Raw genomic sequence first — 20,006 nt, forward strand, 5'->3', positions numbered from 1 at the left:
CTCTTTGTGATTTTGACTTGCCTTTCTCTGATGATGAGGGATGTTGAATGACTTTTAATGTGTCCTTTGGCCATCTATATGTCTTCTTTAGAAACTTGTTTGTTCATGTCTTCTCACTTTTAATAGGATTATTCCGGGTATTTTTTTGGTGTTTAGTTATGTGTAAGTTCTTTATATATTTTGAATACAATCCCTTTATCAGATACATCATTTATAAATATCTCCTCCCATTTAGGAGGTTGTCCTTTTGGTTTTGGTTATTTCTTTTTTACAAAAGCTTTTTATTTTGATGTAGTCTCAATAGTTTATTTTTGCTTTTGTTTCCCTTGCCTCAGGAGATAGATCTAGGCATATGTTGCTACAGCCAGTGTCCAATTATTCCCTATGCTCTTTTATAGGATTTTTGTTTTTAGATCTCACATTTAGGTTCCTTAAATCATTTTGAGTTTATTTTTATGTATGGTGTAAGAAAGTGGTTCAGTTTTCCCAACACCATTTGTTGAAGAGACTTTTTTCCCATTGAATATTCTTGCCTCCTTTGCTGGAGATTAATTGACCATATAATCATGGGTTTATTTCTGGGTTCTCTACTCTTTTCCATTGATCTATGTATCTATTTATATACAAGTACCATACTGCTTTGATTACTAGAGCACGGTAATGTACCTGAAAATCTAGGATTGTGATAACCTCCAGTACTGTCCTTTTTCCAGATTACTTTGGCTGTTTATGGTCATTTGTGGTTACATACAAATTTTAGATTAATTGCTCTAGTTCTTTGAAAAGTGCTATTGGTATTTTGATAGGGATTGCATTAAATTTGGAAATTGCTGAGTAGTATGGTCATTTTAACAGTATTCTCCAAATCCATGAGCATGGGATATCTTTCCATTTGTGTCATCTTCAGTTTCTTTCATCAGCATTTTATAGTTTTCAGAGTACAGGTCTTTCATCTCCGTGGTTAAGTTTATTCTTAAGTATTTTATTACTTTTGGTGTAATTGTAAATGGGATTGTTTTCTTAATTTCTCTATCTACTCAATATCAATGTATAGAAATACAGTGGATTTCTGCATTTTATATCATGCAACCTTACTTAATCGTCATTTTGTATCATGTGACCTTACTGAATTCATTTATCAGTTTTAGGAATTTTTTGCTGGAGTCTCTTCATTAAGTTTATAGTCACTTAAGTTTAAACCGTATACTAAAACCATTAAATTCATATTCCTCTCCATACAACATTTTAGGTATATGATGTCACAATTCACATTCTTTTATTTTGTGAATCCCTTGACTGATTTTTATAGATGTACTCTATTTTATTGCTTTTGTGGTTCCTACATTCCTTATTCCTGCTATGGTCTTTCCTTTCCACTCAGTGAAACACCTTTAACATTTCTTGTAAGGCTGGTTAGTGGTGATGAATTCCTTTAACTTGTGTTTAGGAAGCTCCCTCCCTCTATTCTGAATGGTAGCTTTGCTGGATAGAGTATTCTTGGTTGCAAGTTTTCTTTCAGCATTTTGAATATATCATGCCACTTCCTTCTGGCCTGCGAAGTTTCTGAATAATCAGCTAATAGTCTTACTTGGATTTCTCTTGTGTGTAACTGTTTTCTTTTTCCTTGCTGCTTTAAAAAAAAGTATTTTTAATGTTCATTTATGTTTGAGAGAGAGAAAGACCGAGTATGAGTGGGGCAAGGGCAGAGAGAGGAAGACACAGAATCTGAAGCAGACCCCAGGTTCCAGGCTCTGAGCTGTCAGCACAGAGCCCGACGCAAGGCTCAAACTCAAAAACCACAAGATCATGACTTGAGCCCAAGTTGGACACTTAACTAACAGAGCCATCCAGGTGCCCCTTCCCTTGCCCTTTTTTTTTTTTTTAATGTTTATTTATTTTTGAGATATAGCTTGAGGCAGGGAGGGCAGAGAGAGAGGGAGACCCAGAATTTGAAGCAGGTTCTGAGCTGTCAGCCCAGAGCCCAATGCGGGGCTCTAACCAACAAACCGTGAGATCATGACTTGAGCTGAAGTTGGAATCTTAACCGACTGAGCCACCTTGGCGCCCGCCTCTTGCTGCTTTAAAATTCTCAATATTTACATTTTGCCATTTTAATTACTATATATCTTAATAAACAAAAAAAATCAAAGGAAGCTAGATTTTAGATGTGTTCTGGTCTACTTGCTGAGAGAAGCTTGATAGAAAAGAGAAAAAGAAAAAAGTTAAAAAAAATTAAAAATTAAAATTAAAAAACATTTAAATAAAATAGAAAAAATTGTTTAAAATTTTTTAAGTTATGCTCTTTCTATATCCCAGAAAGAAAAAGAAAACAACATAAGCAAAAACAAAGAAAACAAACACACCAACAAACAGCATGAGACCCAAATGAAGTTCCATCCAGTTTCCCCTAGAATTGAAACATTGTAGTCTATAGACTAAGCTTTGGAAGGGATTTGTGCTGGTCTTCTGGGGGATGTGGCTGGTGGGCACAGGTAGGCAGGGCTTGGTGCAGCAGCTCTGTTCTCCACTTGGTGGCTCCGCTTAGCTCAGTGGGGTCGATCTCTGTATGTACACACACCTGCTAGAGGTAAAGATGGCTTCACCCAGCTCTCGAATCTCTGGCGCAGAATTTTGTGCCCTCACAAACGTGCGATCAAACACACCTCCTTTTTTCTTAGCCTCAGTCCACTCCGCACCTCTACCCTGTGTTCAAGCTGTCTGCCTACCAGGTGGTGCCTTTCTCCAGAGTTTTATCTCAGATGGGGCTATGTTTCAAAACCCCACACTTCAAAGACCCCTGCGGTATAGACCTGCACTGGTTCTCTGGGGGAAGATCTTGCCGCACAGTGGCTGGGTGCTGGCTTGTCCCAGAAAATGTTCGCGTGCTCCCACAGCAGCAGAGGCTCAGAGTTCCTGGTAAATCACAACACACAGCTGGCGCCAGGTTTTGCTGCACTCTGTTGTCTTTGTTCCAGTTTCAGTAAGCGTGGCAGCTCTCCCAGGTCTGGTGGGACTTTTCCCCCTGGAAGACCTCTACCAGATGCATTCCTAGCAGGGAAGTCGTTTCTCCTCCTACGGCACACGGACCTTTCAGAGCACTGCTCCTGGGGGCTCGCCCCACTTCCTCACCGGCAGGTCAACCTGCACCCAAATCTAAACATCCCCGACAAGACAAGACAATAAGGATAAGCAGCCGTGTCCCCATGTCCCCAGTGTCCCCAGCAGCTCGTGGCGTGCTGGACATATGGTAGGCCCTCTGCAGATATTTTAACGAATCCACAAAATCCCACAGTGAGTAGTTCAGAGTGTAGTTTCCCCTACACTCTTCACTGACACGACCCGGAACAGATCCTTTTATTTCAACTTAAAACAAAAAATACATTTAAAAAAATACATTCATCTGCCATCTGTCAAAGTGTAGCCAGGTCTTTTCGTAGAGAATGGGGACCACCGGGGCTGCCTCCTGAGCCCGCAGTGGCTCAGCAGTATGTTCAGAGGTGTCCCCTGTAGGGTCATATCCCCCTTTCCCATTCGGGAAAATAGAGGTCTGGAGACAGTCAGTGGCTGCAAAGCCTCTTGACCAACAAGTCACAGATTTTAGTAGAACTGGCAAGGGCCTTAGCAGCCACCGGTTTCGGATCCAGAAGGAAATTCACTGTTCATGTCCCCTTTTCCTTTAGTCCCCTGAGTCCAAAACTCCCAGTGACGAGCAAGCTGAACATCCCAGAGCCGAGACCGCCAAGCCCTTGTTCAACGTGCTCGGCAGCCCATCCGTCGATGGTGTTCTGTGTCGGGTCCACACAGCCGGCACTGTTCTCCATGGTTCGTAGAATCCTGGCGGTATTGGAACCCTCTTCTTTCACTCTGTAATAATTTGGGGGAACAGATTTCTTGCCCAGTCCCCAAACTGTTTTCACTCTTTTTCTCTCCAGCTTTTGGGTAGAGTGCTTTTCTTACATGATCCTAATCTGTTGCACTCTCTCCCTTTCTCTTCCTCTCTGTCCTCTCTCTGCAAAAATGGCTCCCTATTCCCCATGGCTCCATGGCTTTTCAGTTCCCCAATTTACCCCTCCACACCATGTACCTGCCAAATCCTCTGGCTCAAATTATGCAGATTATTGCATTAATCCTCAGATCAATTTCCTCAGTGTTCAAAACAGTTTGATCCTAATCTAGCTGTGTTTCAGGGTGGTGACAAGCTCAGGGTCCCCATACTACTCCACCATCTTAACTCCATCTCTCAATTGCTATGTATCTTGGTGTGGACCTCCTAGGATTGATTTTATCGAGAGCCATTTGTGCCTCCTGATCTGGATTTGTTACCTTCCTCAGATTAGGGAAGTTTTTTGCTATTATTCTTTCAGGTAAATTTTTCTGCCCCTTTTTTCTCTCCTCTTTCTGAGGTCCTTATATTATTATGCGTGATGGTGTGGCTTAGTTAGTTTCCTTAATCTATTTTCATTTACTGTTTTTTCTCTTTCTTATTTAGCTTCTTGTTTTCCATTACTCTGTCCTCCAGGTCATTGATCCATTCTTCTGCTTCCTCTACTATTTCCACTAGTGTATTTTTAATATCAGTTATTGAGTTCTTTATCTATGATTGGTTCTTTATGTTTTCTTTTTGTTGAGGGCCTCAATGAAATCTTCCACACTTTTCTCAAGTCCGTGAGTATCTCTGTGGCTATCACTTTAAATTCTCTGTCAGGCATATTGCAAAGACTGTTTCATTTAGCTCTTTTGCAGGGATATTGACCTCTTCTTTCATTTGAGAGATATTCCTCTGTCTCCTCATTTTTTCTGACTCTTTCATTTGGGAGATATTCCTCTGTCTCATTTTTTCTAACTCTCTCTGCGTCTGTTTCTTTGTATTAGTAAAGTCAGCTACATCTCCTGCTCTTGAGAGCAGTGGCCTTATGAAGAAGAGGTGTGTAGTGCTGTGTTGTTGGGGTGGGGCATATAGTGCTAGCAAGATCCACAGCAGGCTGCTGCTAGAGGGGACCTGCGGCCATCTGGGGAAGCTCCCGTGGAGGCCAGGATGGAGGGGTGGGTCCACAGGAGAATACAGCTTCCCAGGCTGCGCGAAGGTGTGCTGTGTGAGCGGACCTGAAGCTGCTTCGGAGAGCTCCTGCTGTGGGTGGGCTGGAGGGGCAGGGTGCACGGTTAGCAAGCCAGGTGCAGAGTGTTGGTCTGGCTCCCGCATGTGTCCAGGTATCTGGGCTGTGGTGGGGAGAGGGATGGGGCCCATCAGCTCTTTTGTTCTTGGAGAAGCCTTCTAAGGACCCTTTTCCCTCCAGCACACATGCTGTCTCCTTCCCATATACCCTAGTGCTGTTTCTATGCTGCACCTCAGGGGGGCTGTTTGGTGTGCTTTCTCTTTAAGATTGGGGACTCAGCTTCCTATTGCCTTCCATCTCTCCACACCAGAGCTTTGTGATTTTTAAAGTTCCAGGTGTTAAGCCCCACTGTCTGTAAGAACTCATGAAGTTGAGCCCTTCTGGCTTTCAGAGACAAATGTTAAGGGATTTGTCTTTGTGGTGCAGGCCCCTGTGTCTAGGTGTCAGGTGTGGTTCCTCCTCTCCCTTCACTCTGCTGTACAGTGACCCTCTCTGCCTTCTCCTGCTCACGGCGTTCTTCCCTCCTGAGCACATACTCCTGGGTCAGTTTGGTTTCCAACCCGATCTCTGCCCTTCCTCCCCTTTCCAGCGTGGCCTCTCCTCTACATTTAGCTGTGGAGAGTCTGTTCTGCCAGTCTTCAGGTTGTTTTCTGGGTTATCTATACTAATGTAGGTGTTAAAAACTAGGTCCGTCTTGGGACAAGGTGAGCCTCGGATCCTTCTACTCTGCCCCCTTCCCTAGAAGTCCTGCTGCATTGGGGTTTTGATTTGAATTGCCCTGATGGTGAAGATGCTGAGCATCTTTTCGAAAAGTCCTTTGCTTATTTTCTATGGATAATTGTCTGTTTAGATCCTTAGTCCATTTTTTTATTGGGTTACTTTTTATTATTGAGTTATAAGAGTTCTTTTTATGTTCTAGTTATAAATCTTTTGTTAGATACAGGATTTACAAATATTTTCTCCCATTTTGTGGAGAAAAAATAGCTGTAAGGAAAATGTTCCTTATAGCCATTTTTTAAATCTAGATCCAGTCAGGGCCCATGCATTATTTTTGGTAGTTATGCCTCCTCAGCTTCTTTTAATATGGAAAAAACAAAAAACCTTTTATGTTTTTTGTGATACTTTTTTTTTTTTTTTTTTAAGTCCAGGCTGTTCTTCTAGAATGTTCATGATTGAATTCTGGGTAAGGCTGTTTGGCAAAATACGACATAACTGATACTAAATCGCCCAGCAGGATCCGCCTAATGCCAGGCTGTCTCATCAGTACAGATGCTGACTTTGATCCTTCTTGTAGCTCTTTCCTTTCTAAACATACACTGACCTTTTTTCTAATAAGTGATCTGTGAGGTGGTAGATACTGTGTGACTATCCTGTTTCCCAGCAGTTTCATCTCATGGTTTTAGCATCCATCAGTAATCCTTGCTTGTCATTTCACTAGAGAGTTCTAGCACTTTATTATATGATTTGTCTAAAGAAGATAAAGGCCAGGAGTACAGTCACAGTGCATATGGATATTCACAAGGAGTTCTGGTGTTAAGTGAAGTATGCGTCTGTGATAGAAACTTTAAAAGTTCTTGTCCGTTTTGAGACTTCAGATTGCCCACAGAGATTTTGGTGGGGCTTTTTTGTTTTATGAAATAAGTAAATTATAAGTCCATACAAAAATGCCTTTGAGAAAAAGATAGGAATTAGGAAATGTTCATTTAAAAGTCATTTTGACTTTTAGAAGAAAAGTTTTTGACGGAATCTTAAAGTTTTTAAAACTGTTTAGAGCTTGGGAATACTTATCCTAGGCTGTGACGGTTCTTCTGTGTCACCAGCTCAGTCCACATTAACAACTACCTGTGATGTCATTGAGTGATTGTGTGTGGTGCCTGAGGGCCAGGACCGGACACGAGCAGAGAAGAGGCAGACCTCTGTCCCCTGCCTTTCATGCTGCATAGCCCCTCTAGGTGCAGTTTCAGATCAGAAGTGTCTGACATTTCCCCTCTCTGTTGTAGATCAGCTTGTCTGAATTTTAGTGCTCTACCCAGAGGCACACGACTTTCATTTTGCACATCACGTTAGGCTAGTCCTTTTTTCTGTGCATACTTTTTTAAAAGAAAACTTTCTATTATTGAAAATTTCAAAAATGATTAATATGTGGCCTCGTAAACATCAACAATCTTAGTAATCTTAGCTGTAGGAAATGTTGTAGGGGAAATGTAAGAGACATTTTTCTAGCTGTGGTTCTTCTATTCTTCTAAGTTCCTGTTTTCCTATAATATTTTAAAAGCAATTCCAGACATCAAGTCCTTTCATGCATAAGTACTTCAATATGTATCTCTTATAATAGTTTTGTTCCTACTATAAAGTAGGAACAGCTCATGAGATATGAGCCTAGTTTAAAAAATGTCCCACTTTTTGTTCATAATTCCTATGCTATTAGCATACCTAAAAAAAGTAATACTTTCTTAAGGTAGGACTTAATGTATGATAGAATTTTAGTCCATTTAATAGAGCAAAATTTTCTCCCATCATGACATAACTTTTCTTTGTAATTGGAACACTTTTTTAACTAGTCTCAGTTCTCGTGGGTTGTTCCTACTTTCCATGTCTTCATATTTTCTATTTTTAAGCATCCATGTTAAAAATCCAGTTCTAACTGTTCATATGGAATTGTTCATTCCTCCAGTTCATATGGAGGAATAATATCAACATTACCTATAGCTGTTTTTAACAGAGTAGGAGTAGTATTTTTAAAAACCAGGAGCTTCCGAGGTCCCACGTCCCCACATTGCCTTTGGGACTTACTGCTTTATAGCCATCCTCCCCTGACCCAAGTGCCTCTGTGTATATGATTAAATGTGGGTGGCATATTTGTAAGAGTCCTATATTTTAAATTATCCGTGTTTCCTTATAACTGGAAGAAATGCTGTTTTAATTATGGGAGTGGGGATCTGGCGAGAAAAAATTCTTAAAGGGCAGCTACCAGTCTGCACATTATCCTGGTGCTTCCCAAGACCTTGCCTTTTATGTTATGAAGACACTTAATTCTAATTTGCCATGTATATTTTCACCCAGGACTCATTCCTACAGTACAGGGAATGGGTTAGTATCTGATTACTTAGCTTTTATTTTCTGACGTCTAATAAAATTACTATTGTGGTTCCTCCAGGGTGCTTCAGTAAAGACCAGGTATACTTGGATGGCATCCTGCAAATCCTCCGGTACCGAGAAACCATTGACTTTCATCTGCTGACTGCCTTGGGGAAGGTGAGTGAGACCAGTGGCTTGTAGTCCCCAACACACCAGGTCATTTGTGATAACTGGAGGGAAGAAATAGGATTCTATTATAAAACCAAACTTCAGAATTTCTTTATGGACAGTAAGAGGTAAATGAAGGGAAAAAGATTTGGGAGCATAAGACTTTATTTTTAATGTACATCTTTTTCTAAAGCATTTTCAAGTGAGCTGCAAATATAACACTTTCCCCTTTATCTCCCATATATTCTGACATGACCAAGTGATTTTTTAAGAAATGTATCACTGATTCAATACAATATCTAAAAAACAGTCTGCTTCATATTTCTCATATTATCCCCCCAAATGTCCTTTGTAACTTTTTTTGTGAGCCAGTATCCGATAAGGATTGGACCCTGCATTTGGTTAGAGCATTTAGTCTGTCTCAAGCTGTAACAGTCCCCCTGTGCTACTCTCTGCTAAGTCTTTTTGTTTTTCCTGACATTTTTGAGAGTCCAAGACAGTTTTTTTTGAGAATTCCTACAATCTGAATTAACAAATTGTTTTCTTCTGATTAGATTCAAGTTAAACATTTTTACCAAGAATACAGTACCTGAGTGACTTGTATATTTTACAGTGCATCACACTAGAAAGCACATAGGTGATTTTATTCCATTTTCAGTGATGCTGTGTTTGATCACTTGGGTAAGTTAGTTTCTGTGAGAACACTCCATTATAATGGTATCTGTCTTTTTTTCTATTAAATAAATAATCAGTGGGGTGATACCTATGAATGTACTGTTCCTTAAACCTTTCAAGGAATGCTTTTAATATCCATTGTTCTTTGCCCAAATCAGTTAACTACACTACTGGTAGCAAAATAGAGATCTTTGGAGTCTGTTATATTTCACTCTTTTCTGTAGTATTATTATGAACTTAAAAAAAAAAAAAAAACTTTGAGAGAGCATGAGCGAGGGAAGGGCAGAGGAGAGGAAGAGACAGAAACCCAAGCAGGCTCTGCACTGTCAGTGCAGAGCTTGACGTGGGGCTCGATCTCACAAACCGCAAAAATCATGACCTGAGCCGAAATCAAAAGTGTGAGACACTGACCCGACTGAGCCACCCAGGAACCCCCGGACTTGCTTTTTTTTATCCAGCCCTTCCAGTGGCTAGTCCTTTGTTTTTAAAAACATGTCATCATGTTTGCTAGCAAAATGTTCTGGGCTCCTCTTAGACTTTTTCTACCCAAATCTCAGATGAGAAATTTTTCTAAGGAAGCCTTGATTTGTTTTAGTGGGAAATGGTATTTAGAAAACAAGGTGGGTGTACTCATTACTACTGGAGTGCTCATGCTTCTAGACCTTTTCAGTGAACAAATCATCTATGTTTTAAATCATAAGGTCATTCTAATTCAAATCAGATATCACAAGGTTCTTTTACACCTCCCTTCCCATTCCATTCATGTATCTCCTTCCTCTTTAAACTGCAGGGTTATGTTAATTATACTTACTCATTCTTTCCTATAATGAACTCAGGATGGTTTATGAATTACTGTTCTTAAACAGTGGTATACAAAGAAATCAAGGAGGAAATTTAAAAAAATACATGGATACAAATGAATATGAAAACAGAGTGGTCCAAAACAGAAAAACAGTTCTAAGAAGGAAGTTTATAGTGATACAGGCCTACCTCAAGAAACAAAGTCGCAAACCTAACCTTGTACTTAAAGAAACTAGAAATGAACAAAGCCCAAAGCTAGTAGAAGGAATAGTAAAAAACAGAGCAGAAATAAATGAAATAGAGACCAAAAAAATTAGGAAAGATGAATGAAGCCAGGATCTGGTGTTTTGAAAGATAAAATTGATAATACTTTAGCCATATTCATCAAGAAGAGAGGACTCAGAGTCAGAAATGAAGGAGTAACAACAGACACCACATAAAGAAAATGTTACGAAAAATTATATGCCAAAAAACTGGACAACCTAGAAGAGAAACATACAATCTTCCAAATCTGAATCAGAAAGAAGTTGAGAATCTGAACAGACTGATTACCAGTAATGAAATTGGATCAGTAATAAATGGATTCCCAACAGACAAAACTCCCAACAGCCAGGACCTTGTGGCCCCATGGATTAATTCTACCAGTTACATAAGAGTAAATATCTGTACTTCTCAAACTATTCCAAAAAATAGAAGAGGAAGGAAAATTTTCTAATGTATTCTACAAGGCCAGTATTAACCTGATGCTGAAACAAGACAAAGTCATTACCCAAAAAAAAAAAAAAAAAAAAAAAAAAACTATAGGCCAGTATTTCTGATGAACATAGATGCAAAAATCCTAAACAAAATACTAGCAAACCAAATCAAGCAATACACTGAAAGGATCATTTGCTGCTTTCAGGTGGGATTTACTACTGGGATGCAAGTGTGGTTCAATATTGGCAAATCAGTCATGATACATCATATCAGTAAGAGAAACAATAGAAACCATATCTTTTTAGTAGATGCAGAAAAAGCATTTGACAAAGTATAACATCCATTCATTCATGATAAAATTCCTTGACAAAGTAGGGAACATACCTCAACATAATAAAGGCCATAAATGAAAAACTCACTGCCAACATGATCACCAACAGTGAAAAACTGAAAGCTTTTCCCCTAAGGTCAGGAGTAAGACAGTCCATTCTTACCAGTTTTATTCAACATTGTACTAGAAGTTCTAGCTGCAGCAGTCAGAAAAGAAAAAGAAAGGTATCCACACTGGTAAGAAAGAAGTAAAACCATCACTATTAACAGATGACATGAAACTATATATAGAAAACCCTAAGGACTCCATCAAAAATTATAATAATAATAATAAATGAACTCAGTAAAGTTACAGGATGCAAAATTAATACACAGGAATGTGTTTCATTTCTACATACTAATAACAAAGCAGAAAAAAATTAAGAAAATAGTCCCATTTATTTATAATCATACCAAAAGGATAAAATACCTAGAAATGAAGATGACACAAAGAAGTAGAAGGATATACTGTGCCCTTGGATAAGAATTCATACTGTTAAAATGAATTCTACATTTCATTTTAAAGCAGTCTGCAGATTTAGTACAACCGCTATCAAAATACCAGTAGCATTTTTCACAGAACTAGAATCCTAAGAGTTATATAAAACCACGAACAACTTCAAATAGCCAAGCCATCTTAATAAAGAAAAACCAAGCTGAATGCCGAAGAATCCCACATTTTAAAGCACATTACAAGGCTGTAGTGATCAAAACAGTATGGCATTAATACAAAGATAAATAAATTAATGGAACACGATAGCCCAGAAATAAACTTGTGCCTATATCAATCTATGACAGAGGCAAGAATATACAGTGGAGAAAAGACACTTCCATCAGTAGATAGTGCTGGGAAAACTGGACTGCTTTCTTACACCATAGACAAAAATAAACTCAAAATGGGTTAAACACCAAAAACCTAAAAGGAAACATACACTAATTTCTTGGACATTGGCTTTAGCAACATAATTATGGCTGTGTCTTCTCAGTGAAAGAAGGAAAAAAAAATTACTAAACCAGTATCAACAACAAACCTATTTTCATTACTTAGTGGTTTAAGTACTCAATAAAATAATTTCAATCACTTAAAACTTAATAAAAATACAATATAAACATGATTATTTATAGCCTTTCTACTGAATCAAGAAGAGTGTTGATCAGAAGAGTTTTTGGAATTTAAAGTTGTAATGACAGTTTCTAGAACTTAAAAGGTTTTACCCATAAATTCAGTATAAACACCAAAGATTGGCTTCTTACGTAAGTAAACCAAAAACATGTGAAATTAATACTTGCTTACAAACATTCAAAATAACAGCAAAACAACTTAAAACAGTTTTACTTCTGAAATTAAATAGAAATAGGAATTCAATGTATAATTGTGCTGATTTTCCTAATTCCATAACATGGCATTTATATTCTAGCTATTTCCTGGATTCTTTTATTTAGATTTAGGACATTTGTTTAGATTTGGAGTCTCTCATACACATGTATTACACTGTTTGTCTAGAAATTATGCAACTAAATGTAAGTCCAAAATACAGTATTAAATCAATATTATTGGTTTTAAAAAAAAATAATAGTCCTAGGATAAACAGGCAGATAAACACATTCTTATTTAATACAGTAAAAGAAGCCACTGATTTTTGTTATTTTGCAGGTATTAAAGTACTTTGAAAAGCAGTCCACATAAAGTTTCACTTAAAACTTAGGAAAGAAGTTAACTTACATTTAAAAATCATCATCTTTTTTTCAGGTCTCTTATGAAGATGTGGATCGCTTAAAAGGATTGGCAGTTATTGAAAACATGAGGGTCCCTCATTTTCTGCAGGACCATGGCCGATACATGGAACATTTAGAGAAGATCATGGAAGTGAATGAACTGACTGACAGGGAACTGAAAGATCTTATATATTAATCAGCATTTTTGCAGACATAGCGAAGCTATACCTCTGTGTATATTTATTACCAGTTAGGTGCAGTTAGCACCAGCATATTTATAAAGACTGTTTACATGGATTTTCTGAAGAACAATCTGCAGTATTCAGCCGAATTTTTAAAAGGTTAAGTACAAACCTTAAATTGTTTCCCTAACATGTTTCTATAGGCTGCAGGGGAAAGTTCCTATTTTCATCTGGATCCCAACAGAGTCCGATGAAAATACTGCTGGTGAGTTTTGAAGAATCGTGGTCAAACTGAGTAACGAGCATCTGCCTGAGCACCGAGACCAGCCCTGTCTAGAGACCGAATTCCAATCTGAAGTCCAAGATTATCTTTTACTTGATAAACAGTGGTGATTCTTTGAGAAATTAGTTGTTACGCTCCCACATGCTTAGCTGTAGTTTATTTCTCTTATATTAGAGGGGAAGAGCAGTTAGAAAAGTTTTCATTCTTTATTTTACACATTGTTTGACCTTATCAGTTTATAGGAACTACATTAAAGAATTACCTCTTTTGTGTAGTTATTTTCTAACTAAACTTTGTTTGCTGAAACAAACTGTATCCCTTCAAGATTTTAAATAAGTTTTAGGGTCTTTCCCTCCCCAGTCCTTTACCTAAATGAGAAGTACAAGTGGTATTGTCTACATGGACTAAAATAGTTGGGGAGAGAGAAGCTACTCACCTTTTTATTAAATGGAGCGACCAGCAAGACACAGAGACTAACATAGTTTCTGTAGGAGCTGGATGGTGACTAGGTAGCATCTGCTGTACACTTGACCATGCCCTGAAAAGTGGAATTCCTGGGCGTTGCCATTTGATAAACTGGTCTTGTGATATTGGCTCAGCAAATTTTATCAAAATCTTTGATTTCATCAAGCCAATAATGACAGTTTGACTTTCAAAAATGAGAGTTCTGTTTTGCTGCATTTCCTCTGCTAAAAGCATATACACCTAGCTTTGTATAATTGATTGATTTCGATACATACTTGGGTATATGTACTTAGAATCAAATAGTTCTTCAGCAACTTATTTTAATGATCAGGAAGAATACTGCTGTAAATACCCCAATTAAAATTGCTACTGTAAGTTTTACCCAGAGCTATCTGAGAGTTTATCTTTACCTCATTTCAGGCTTAAATATGGTGCTAACCTGGTAGATGTATACCGCAAAGCCTGGTCCACATTGCTGCTAGGAAATTATTTTGGGAAATCTTAGGCACGCTAGGTTATGTGATTTTCTCATTCACGTATCCAGAAGGACTTGCCTCAAGGAAGAATATTGCAGCAAACAGGAAGTATTCTAACTGGCACCTGCTGGTTCTTACAGAGCCACACACGTCACCTGTGGCAGGTAGCAGGCCAGGCCGTTTGGAGCATTAAACTTACCCACACACGTGCCATGATGGCCGAGTGTGGCCTGCACATCTCTGTGCAGACCGGGGCACACACTGTGCCAACAATGACCAGATGCTGGACAACCACTCGGCTTCTCGGGTGTGTTTCCTTGTAGCGTTGTGCTGCCGTCTCAGCTTTGGTGTAGTGTTTTCTAACTTCGTCTTCAAACTTCTCAAAGGTGATTGTGAAAACTGTGTAGTATTGAAGTATAGACACATGACAAGGTGTATGTCCTGTGATTTAAGCCCAAAAGCTTATTAATTCAACATTTGTAGGCAATAACTGCTAATCATAGGTTACAGTTTAGATGTAAAGGGAAATCACAACAGCCTTAATGTCCTATTAATCAAAGGATTATTTACAGTGATTCTAGTCCCTGAATCTAAAAATGGATATCCTCTCTCTGATTTTGAAAAGGAAACACTTTATTGCCTTATTGTTTCGGTATAAAGAAAAAAAAAAAACCCACAAAAAAACAGTGCTATCCAGACAAAAAAAATGACCTTAAATACACTGATTATCTTCAGATATTTTAAAAGTTAGCAGTGAACCAAAAATAGTTTTAGATTAGCAGAATACTTAAAGAGCTCTAAGCTTTAAAAGTTGGGATTGAACATTTAATTAATGTTTATTCTCTTTTTTGAAATAGCACTAAGGTCCCTTTTGCTTCCTAAAATTGAAGTTTTAATAAATAGAAAATTTATAGCAAGCAGTACTTAGAATAGTTGATGGTTGCGTTAATTTTAATAGTCATTTGCTATAGGCTACTGAGAATTAGAATTTCATTAGTTTTGTCCATTGTAATTCTAACATATAATTGTGTCAAAATACAGTTAGGTTTTCACGTCAGATGGGATTCAGCGTAGATTGTTTATATACATAAATCCATAATGTCCATTTCTTTATATTTTCACCTTTGTAAAAATGTTGAAAATTTGTATTGTTTTGTATATATTTGGGCATCTTATGTGTAGTTATAATAGAAATAAATAGCACTGAGGTTCTCAAATGAAATATTTGAGTTTACATGCAAACTTCTGTTCCTTGAAAATTATATTTTTGTGGTATTTATGGGTTGTACATTGTGTGGTAATTATTGAAGGCACCATTCATTGGTTAGGTTTGTCTTCCAATATCCTTTTTTATAAAGAAGTACTACATTGACCACATACCACCTTTCCCCTAATTAGTTCAGCTTGTCCTCTCATGGCATGTAGGCAGAAGGAGGAGGGGGTAATTTTGTCTTAATCTCCTCCCCTGTTCATGAGTAAACTGTGCAGAACCTACAGAGGAGCAGGACCTCTGCTGCATGCCAAGGACCCTCTGGTGAGGAAGACCGGAGCTTTCGCGGTTCAGAGGGAAGACTGGCACAGAACCACATCACAGCATGGCCAGTCTCATGCCCGAAGTGCTACCAAAAGAACATAAACCGTAATAAATGGGCCTGCTCATGTATTTGAAGTACATAAGGTCACTTGCAAAGTGATTAGTGTCCACAATATTTTATTACCACTCTTTGTAAGGCTTGTGTTTGGATTTTGAGCAGCTCTAGCCCAGGAGAAGGGGTAAACCACAAGTGCAACGGCCTGGGTCCTCAAGGGCCTGCAGGGGATCCCTTGAGACCTCCGGCAGGTGCCCAGAGGAGCCAGGGCTTTACCCGTAAGTTTGGTGGTTGTCTTTGAATTTAAATCTTTACTTGTAAAACATTGTCAGCTTGCTTTGACATCCATTTTCCTTCACTGATTCTAGTAGCTAGAGGAAGTGATGTCTTAAAACGAATGTCAGGATGTGAATACCGATATCAGCTAGCTATGAAGAGCTTTAAGAATACATAGAATTTTGAGAGCCCAGAGAGCAAGAAGGTGGCCATCTGCAAGCCAAAGAGAGATACCTTGAACATACCTTTCTCTTACGGCCCTCAGGAGAAACCAAACCTGCCAGTACCTTTATCTTGAACTTCTAGCCTTCGTAATGGAAAGAAATTGCACTTAAAGAGGACAAAGCAAATAGAGAACAGAAATTTGACCACTGATAAGAGACAGCTGAATATTCCACTTCTTCCCAGCCGTCCAGTTATCCTTACTAAAGACAACCAACTTCAGAAAGTGATGTGAATAACATGTCCTCATTTGTGCCCCTTCCCCGACCTCCCAATAACTCGGCATCCATGCCTCTGTGGGAGCTTTGGTATCCAGCAACATACACAAGCAACCCAGGAGGCATCTTGCTCACCCATGCATTGGGTAATAGACCGAGGTGTTGGGTTGGACCGAGCAGTGGCCTGTGAACAGGCTTTAACCCCTCTCAGCTGCAGTCTGCAAACCCCTGGGAAACACTAAGCCTTAGCCACCCACGGACAAGCGAGGCTTTGTGTAAGTCAGAGTTACCAGCAGAAAAGTTTCGGCACACCATTGGTGCAAAAAATATGTTTAGATGCACTGAAGAGGAATAGTTTAGCCTCATCACTGCTCACCCAAGGTGGAACAACTTCGGGCCAAGAGGGATCTCAGCTTGTGATTTCTCCTGTGGGGGAAAGTGAAAGAGTGAGTGTCCAGCTTCTCCACCTCTGCAGAATGCTGCCAAAGAGGCCCTTTCATTCATCCCATTCAGAGTACTGAATCAGGAGCTGTGTGACTAGGGCGTGGGAGGAAGCTGGGGGTGTAGCAGATAGGACTTTGGGAAGTCATTAAAGGGATATACAGTCTACTAACTGCAGCACAGTCTCCACTAAGAAGCTGGCTCGAGAGCTTCTGGGGATGCCTTACCCATGGATCTCCCTGACCAGCCCATGGGACACCCCCAGTGCTCCATGCATCACACACACACACACGCGTGCGCGCACACAAAACCTGTGGCTGGCTCTCTGTGTGCACTCCCAACAGTATTGAGAGCATGCTTTGGCAGACAGCTAGTGAGCATGTACAAAAAGCCTGCCCAAATTTGTGGGCCAGAGAGGCTTGAGGTTTAGCCCCATACTTGGGAAAGCAAAAAGACTGCCCACACCAAGGCTTGTCCATTGTAGAATCAAAAGAAGGCATACAAACTTAAGAATTCTACCACAAGACGGGCACCTAGGTGGCTCAGTTGGTTAAGCGTCCTACTTCGCCCCAGGTCATGATTTCGCATTTTATGGGCTCAAGCCTCGCATCAGGCTTTGTGCTCACAGCTCAGAGCCTGGAGCCTGCTTAAGATTTTGTGTCTCCCCCTCTCTGTCCTTCCCCTGCTTGTATGCTTGCTCTCAAAAATAAATTTGTAATTCTACCACAGGAGGCAGCAAGGATGGAGCAGTCTGACGGTCTCAGATTCTCTACCAGAGGTGACCAAAGGTATTTCCCCAAAACAGTCAAGATCGGTGGAGGTGACTGCTTCTTCAAATACAAAGACAAAGCAAAAATTAAGGAACATGAGAAATCAAGAAATAGGATGCCACTAAAAGATTATGATAATCTTCCTGTAACTGAACCCAAAGACAGAGACCTGTGATTTACCTGAGTTGAAAGATGGGAATTCTGAAATTATCCAATCAGGTGAAAACAAAGAAAAAAGAATGAAAAAGTTTGATGAAAGCCTATGTGATCTATGGGATAACCTCATAAGAAACAATTTGCAAATTACTGGAGTTGCAGGAGGAGAGAGCAGAATGCTTATTTTAAAAAATAATAGCTAAAGACCTCCCAAATCTGAAGAGAAATTTGGATATCCATGTTCAGAAAGTTCATGAGGTTCCAAACTCAGAGAGACCTTCTCCAAGACACATTATAATAAAACTGCCAGGAAGCAAGGAGTATTAAGAGCAGCAAGAGCAAAGAAGTTCGTGACCACTTAGAAGGGAATCCCATCTTGTTTTCAGGTTTCTCAGCAGAAATCTTCCAGGCCAGCAGAGAGTGGGACGATGGATTCAAAGTGCTGAAGGAAAAAACTGCCAAGAGACAGCTGGGCAGAAAGCCAGGTCGGAGAACCCTAAGCTCACCCACTCTTACAACTAGAGACCATAGCAGTGTGAATAACAGAAAACAACCCAGGACGGCAGAACAAATTCTACAGCGAAGAGGCCACGCTGAGGAAGGTGGGAACCACGCAGTCTGGGAGCAAAACAAACCAGGGCCAACCACTGTGGGGAGGGAGTTGGTGGCTTGAAGGTGAAAAACAGACTTTCACATTGGGGGTCCCACAGCTGGGGTGGACTAATCTCCATAGTATTTGCATTTGAAAGTAAGAAGGACTGCATTTCAGGAGTTCTTAAAACCTGTGACTTAAACCCTGGAATTTAAAACTCCTGTGGCTGACTGGCCCTAAATAGCAAATCAGCAGCTACAGTTGTACTGTTCTGTCTTCAGCTTCAGGATGTTTCCCATGGCCAGAAACGCTCTAAGTCATCTCCGAGTTCAAAGCATTCAGCAAACAATTGCAAGGCAAAGCCATCAGAAACGGACACCTGATTTCCATGACAAATACGATAATGCTGTATTAGCTAGTGGAGCCACCTTCTGTGTTGCTGTATGGGCTTATACAGCAACACAAATTGGAATAGAATGGAACCTGTCCCCTGTTGGCAGAGTCACCCCAAAGGAATGGAGAGATCAGTAATCATCCCAGCTGGTGTAATAATGAATTGTTTCAAAACCAACTCATAACTGATGCTAAGTAAAAGCACTGAGCACCCATTGAAATATGGCCTGATTGAAGACATAAAGTATATTTGAAACAAAACAAAACAACAACAACAAAAAAACAAACCTCCTGTGGCCTCAGCTCCCATAGAGCCCTGAGGGCATCAGGAAGCGGAGTGCCTGACCTTAAAGAGACAGCTCAACAAACAGCACAAGCGGATACAGCATAAAACCAGTAGTTTGAAAAATGGGGTCAGACAAAAGGGAGAGCGATTTGCGGATCGAGAGGATGGCCAAACAGGTAGTTCACAGGGATGCTCCTCCAGGAGTCGGGGACAAAGGATCTGGCAGGTGCCATTCTCCCTGCCTCTCTGCAGCATAAACAATGGGCAACCAGCGCAGCACCCACACTCCTTACTAATTTGCTTGCACCAAGCGCCACCACCCACACTTCAGCAGATCCACCCTTCCGAGTCTAGCTCATCTTGATTCTTAAACTGGGGGTCCTCTGGAAGTCCCATGCAAACTCTGCCAACACTGTATCTCCAGAACCATACATCTGGTGGGACCTCAGTTCTTGCAGTAGATCACTGCATTGAAACGTTAAATGTTAAGCCCCAACAAACACTGCCCACAATAGGCAAAGAGCATCGCAGACCCCTGGACTGAAGGAAAAAGAAACCAAGATTCAACACAGAGCACATACAACATACACTCCCTGAGGCACGGGGCCCAGGGGAATGGGACATTGCACTGAACGGCGCTGTAGGACCTCTTCTTCATAAGGCTGTTATCGTTAAGAGCAAGAGTAGTAGCTGACTTACCTGACACAGAAGATCAGACAAAAGGAGGAGATAGAGAAACACCTCACAAATGGAAAAACAGAACCAAACCATAGCAAGAGATCAAAGCAAAATAGATATAAGTAATATGCCTGATAGAGAATTTAATGATCATAAAGACAGTGGGACTGGAGAAAAGAGTGGAAGACATCAGTGAGACCCTTAACAAAATGATAAAAAACCAGAGATCAAGAACACAATAAATGAAATTAAAAAATACCTGATGGAATAAATAGGCTAGATGAAGCAGAGGAAAAATTTAACAACCTGGAAGACAGTAATGGAAAGTAAGTCGAGCAAAGAAGAGGAAAGAAAATTATGCA

General features: G+C 39.8%; 1 protein-coding gene and 1 pseudogene across 2 annotated transcripts in view; both read left to right on the plus strand.

Annotated features, from left to right (window-relative positions):
• Window positions 1-14,695, plus strand: part of KIAA0895 (KIAA0895 ortholog) — a 66,279-nt gene extending 51,584 nt beyond the window's left edge. For both annotated transcript variants that reach the window (XM_029925057.1, XM_029925049.1), the window contains 2 exons: window positions 8,272-8,369; window positions 12,652-14,695. In XM_029925057.1, coding sequence (XP_029780917.1) covers window positions 8,272-8,369; window positions 12,652-12,813 — 260 coding nt within the window. In that variant the 3' untranslated portion in view covers window positions 12,814-14,695. The remainder of the gene's footprint in view (window positions 1-8,271; window positions 8,370-12,651) is intronic.
• A 3,865-nt stretch (window positions 14,696-18,560) lies between these two features.
• LOC115280275 lies at window positions 18,561-18,883 on the plus strand (annotated as a pseudogene).
• Window positions 18,884-20,006: the final 1,123 nt, after the last annotated feature.

This window comes from Suricata suricatta, chromosome 2 (genome assembly GCF_006229205.1).
Source record: "Suricata suricatta isolate VVHF042 chromosome 2, meerkat_22Aug2017_6uvM2_HiC, whole genome shotgun sequence".
Taxonomy (NCBI): Eukaryota; Metazoa; Chordata; class Mammalia; order Carnivora; family Herpestidae; genus Suricata; species Suricata suricatta.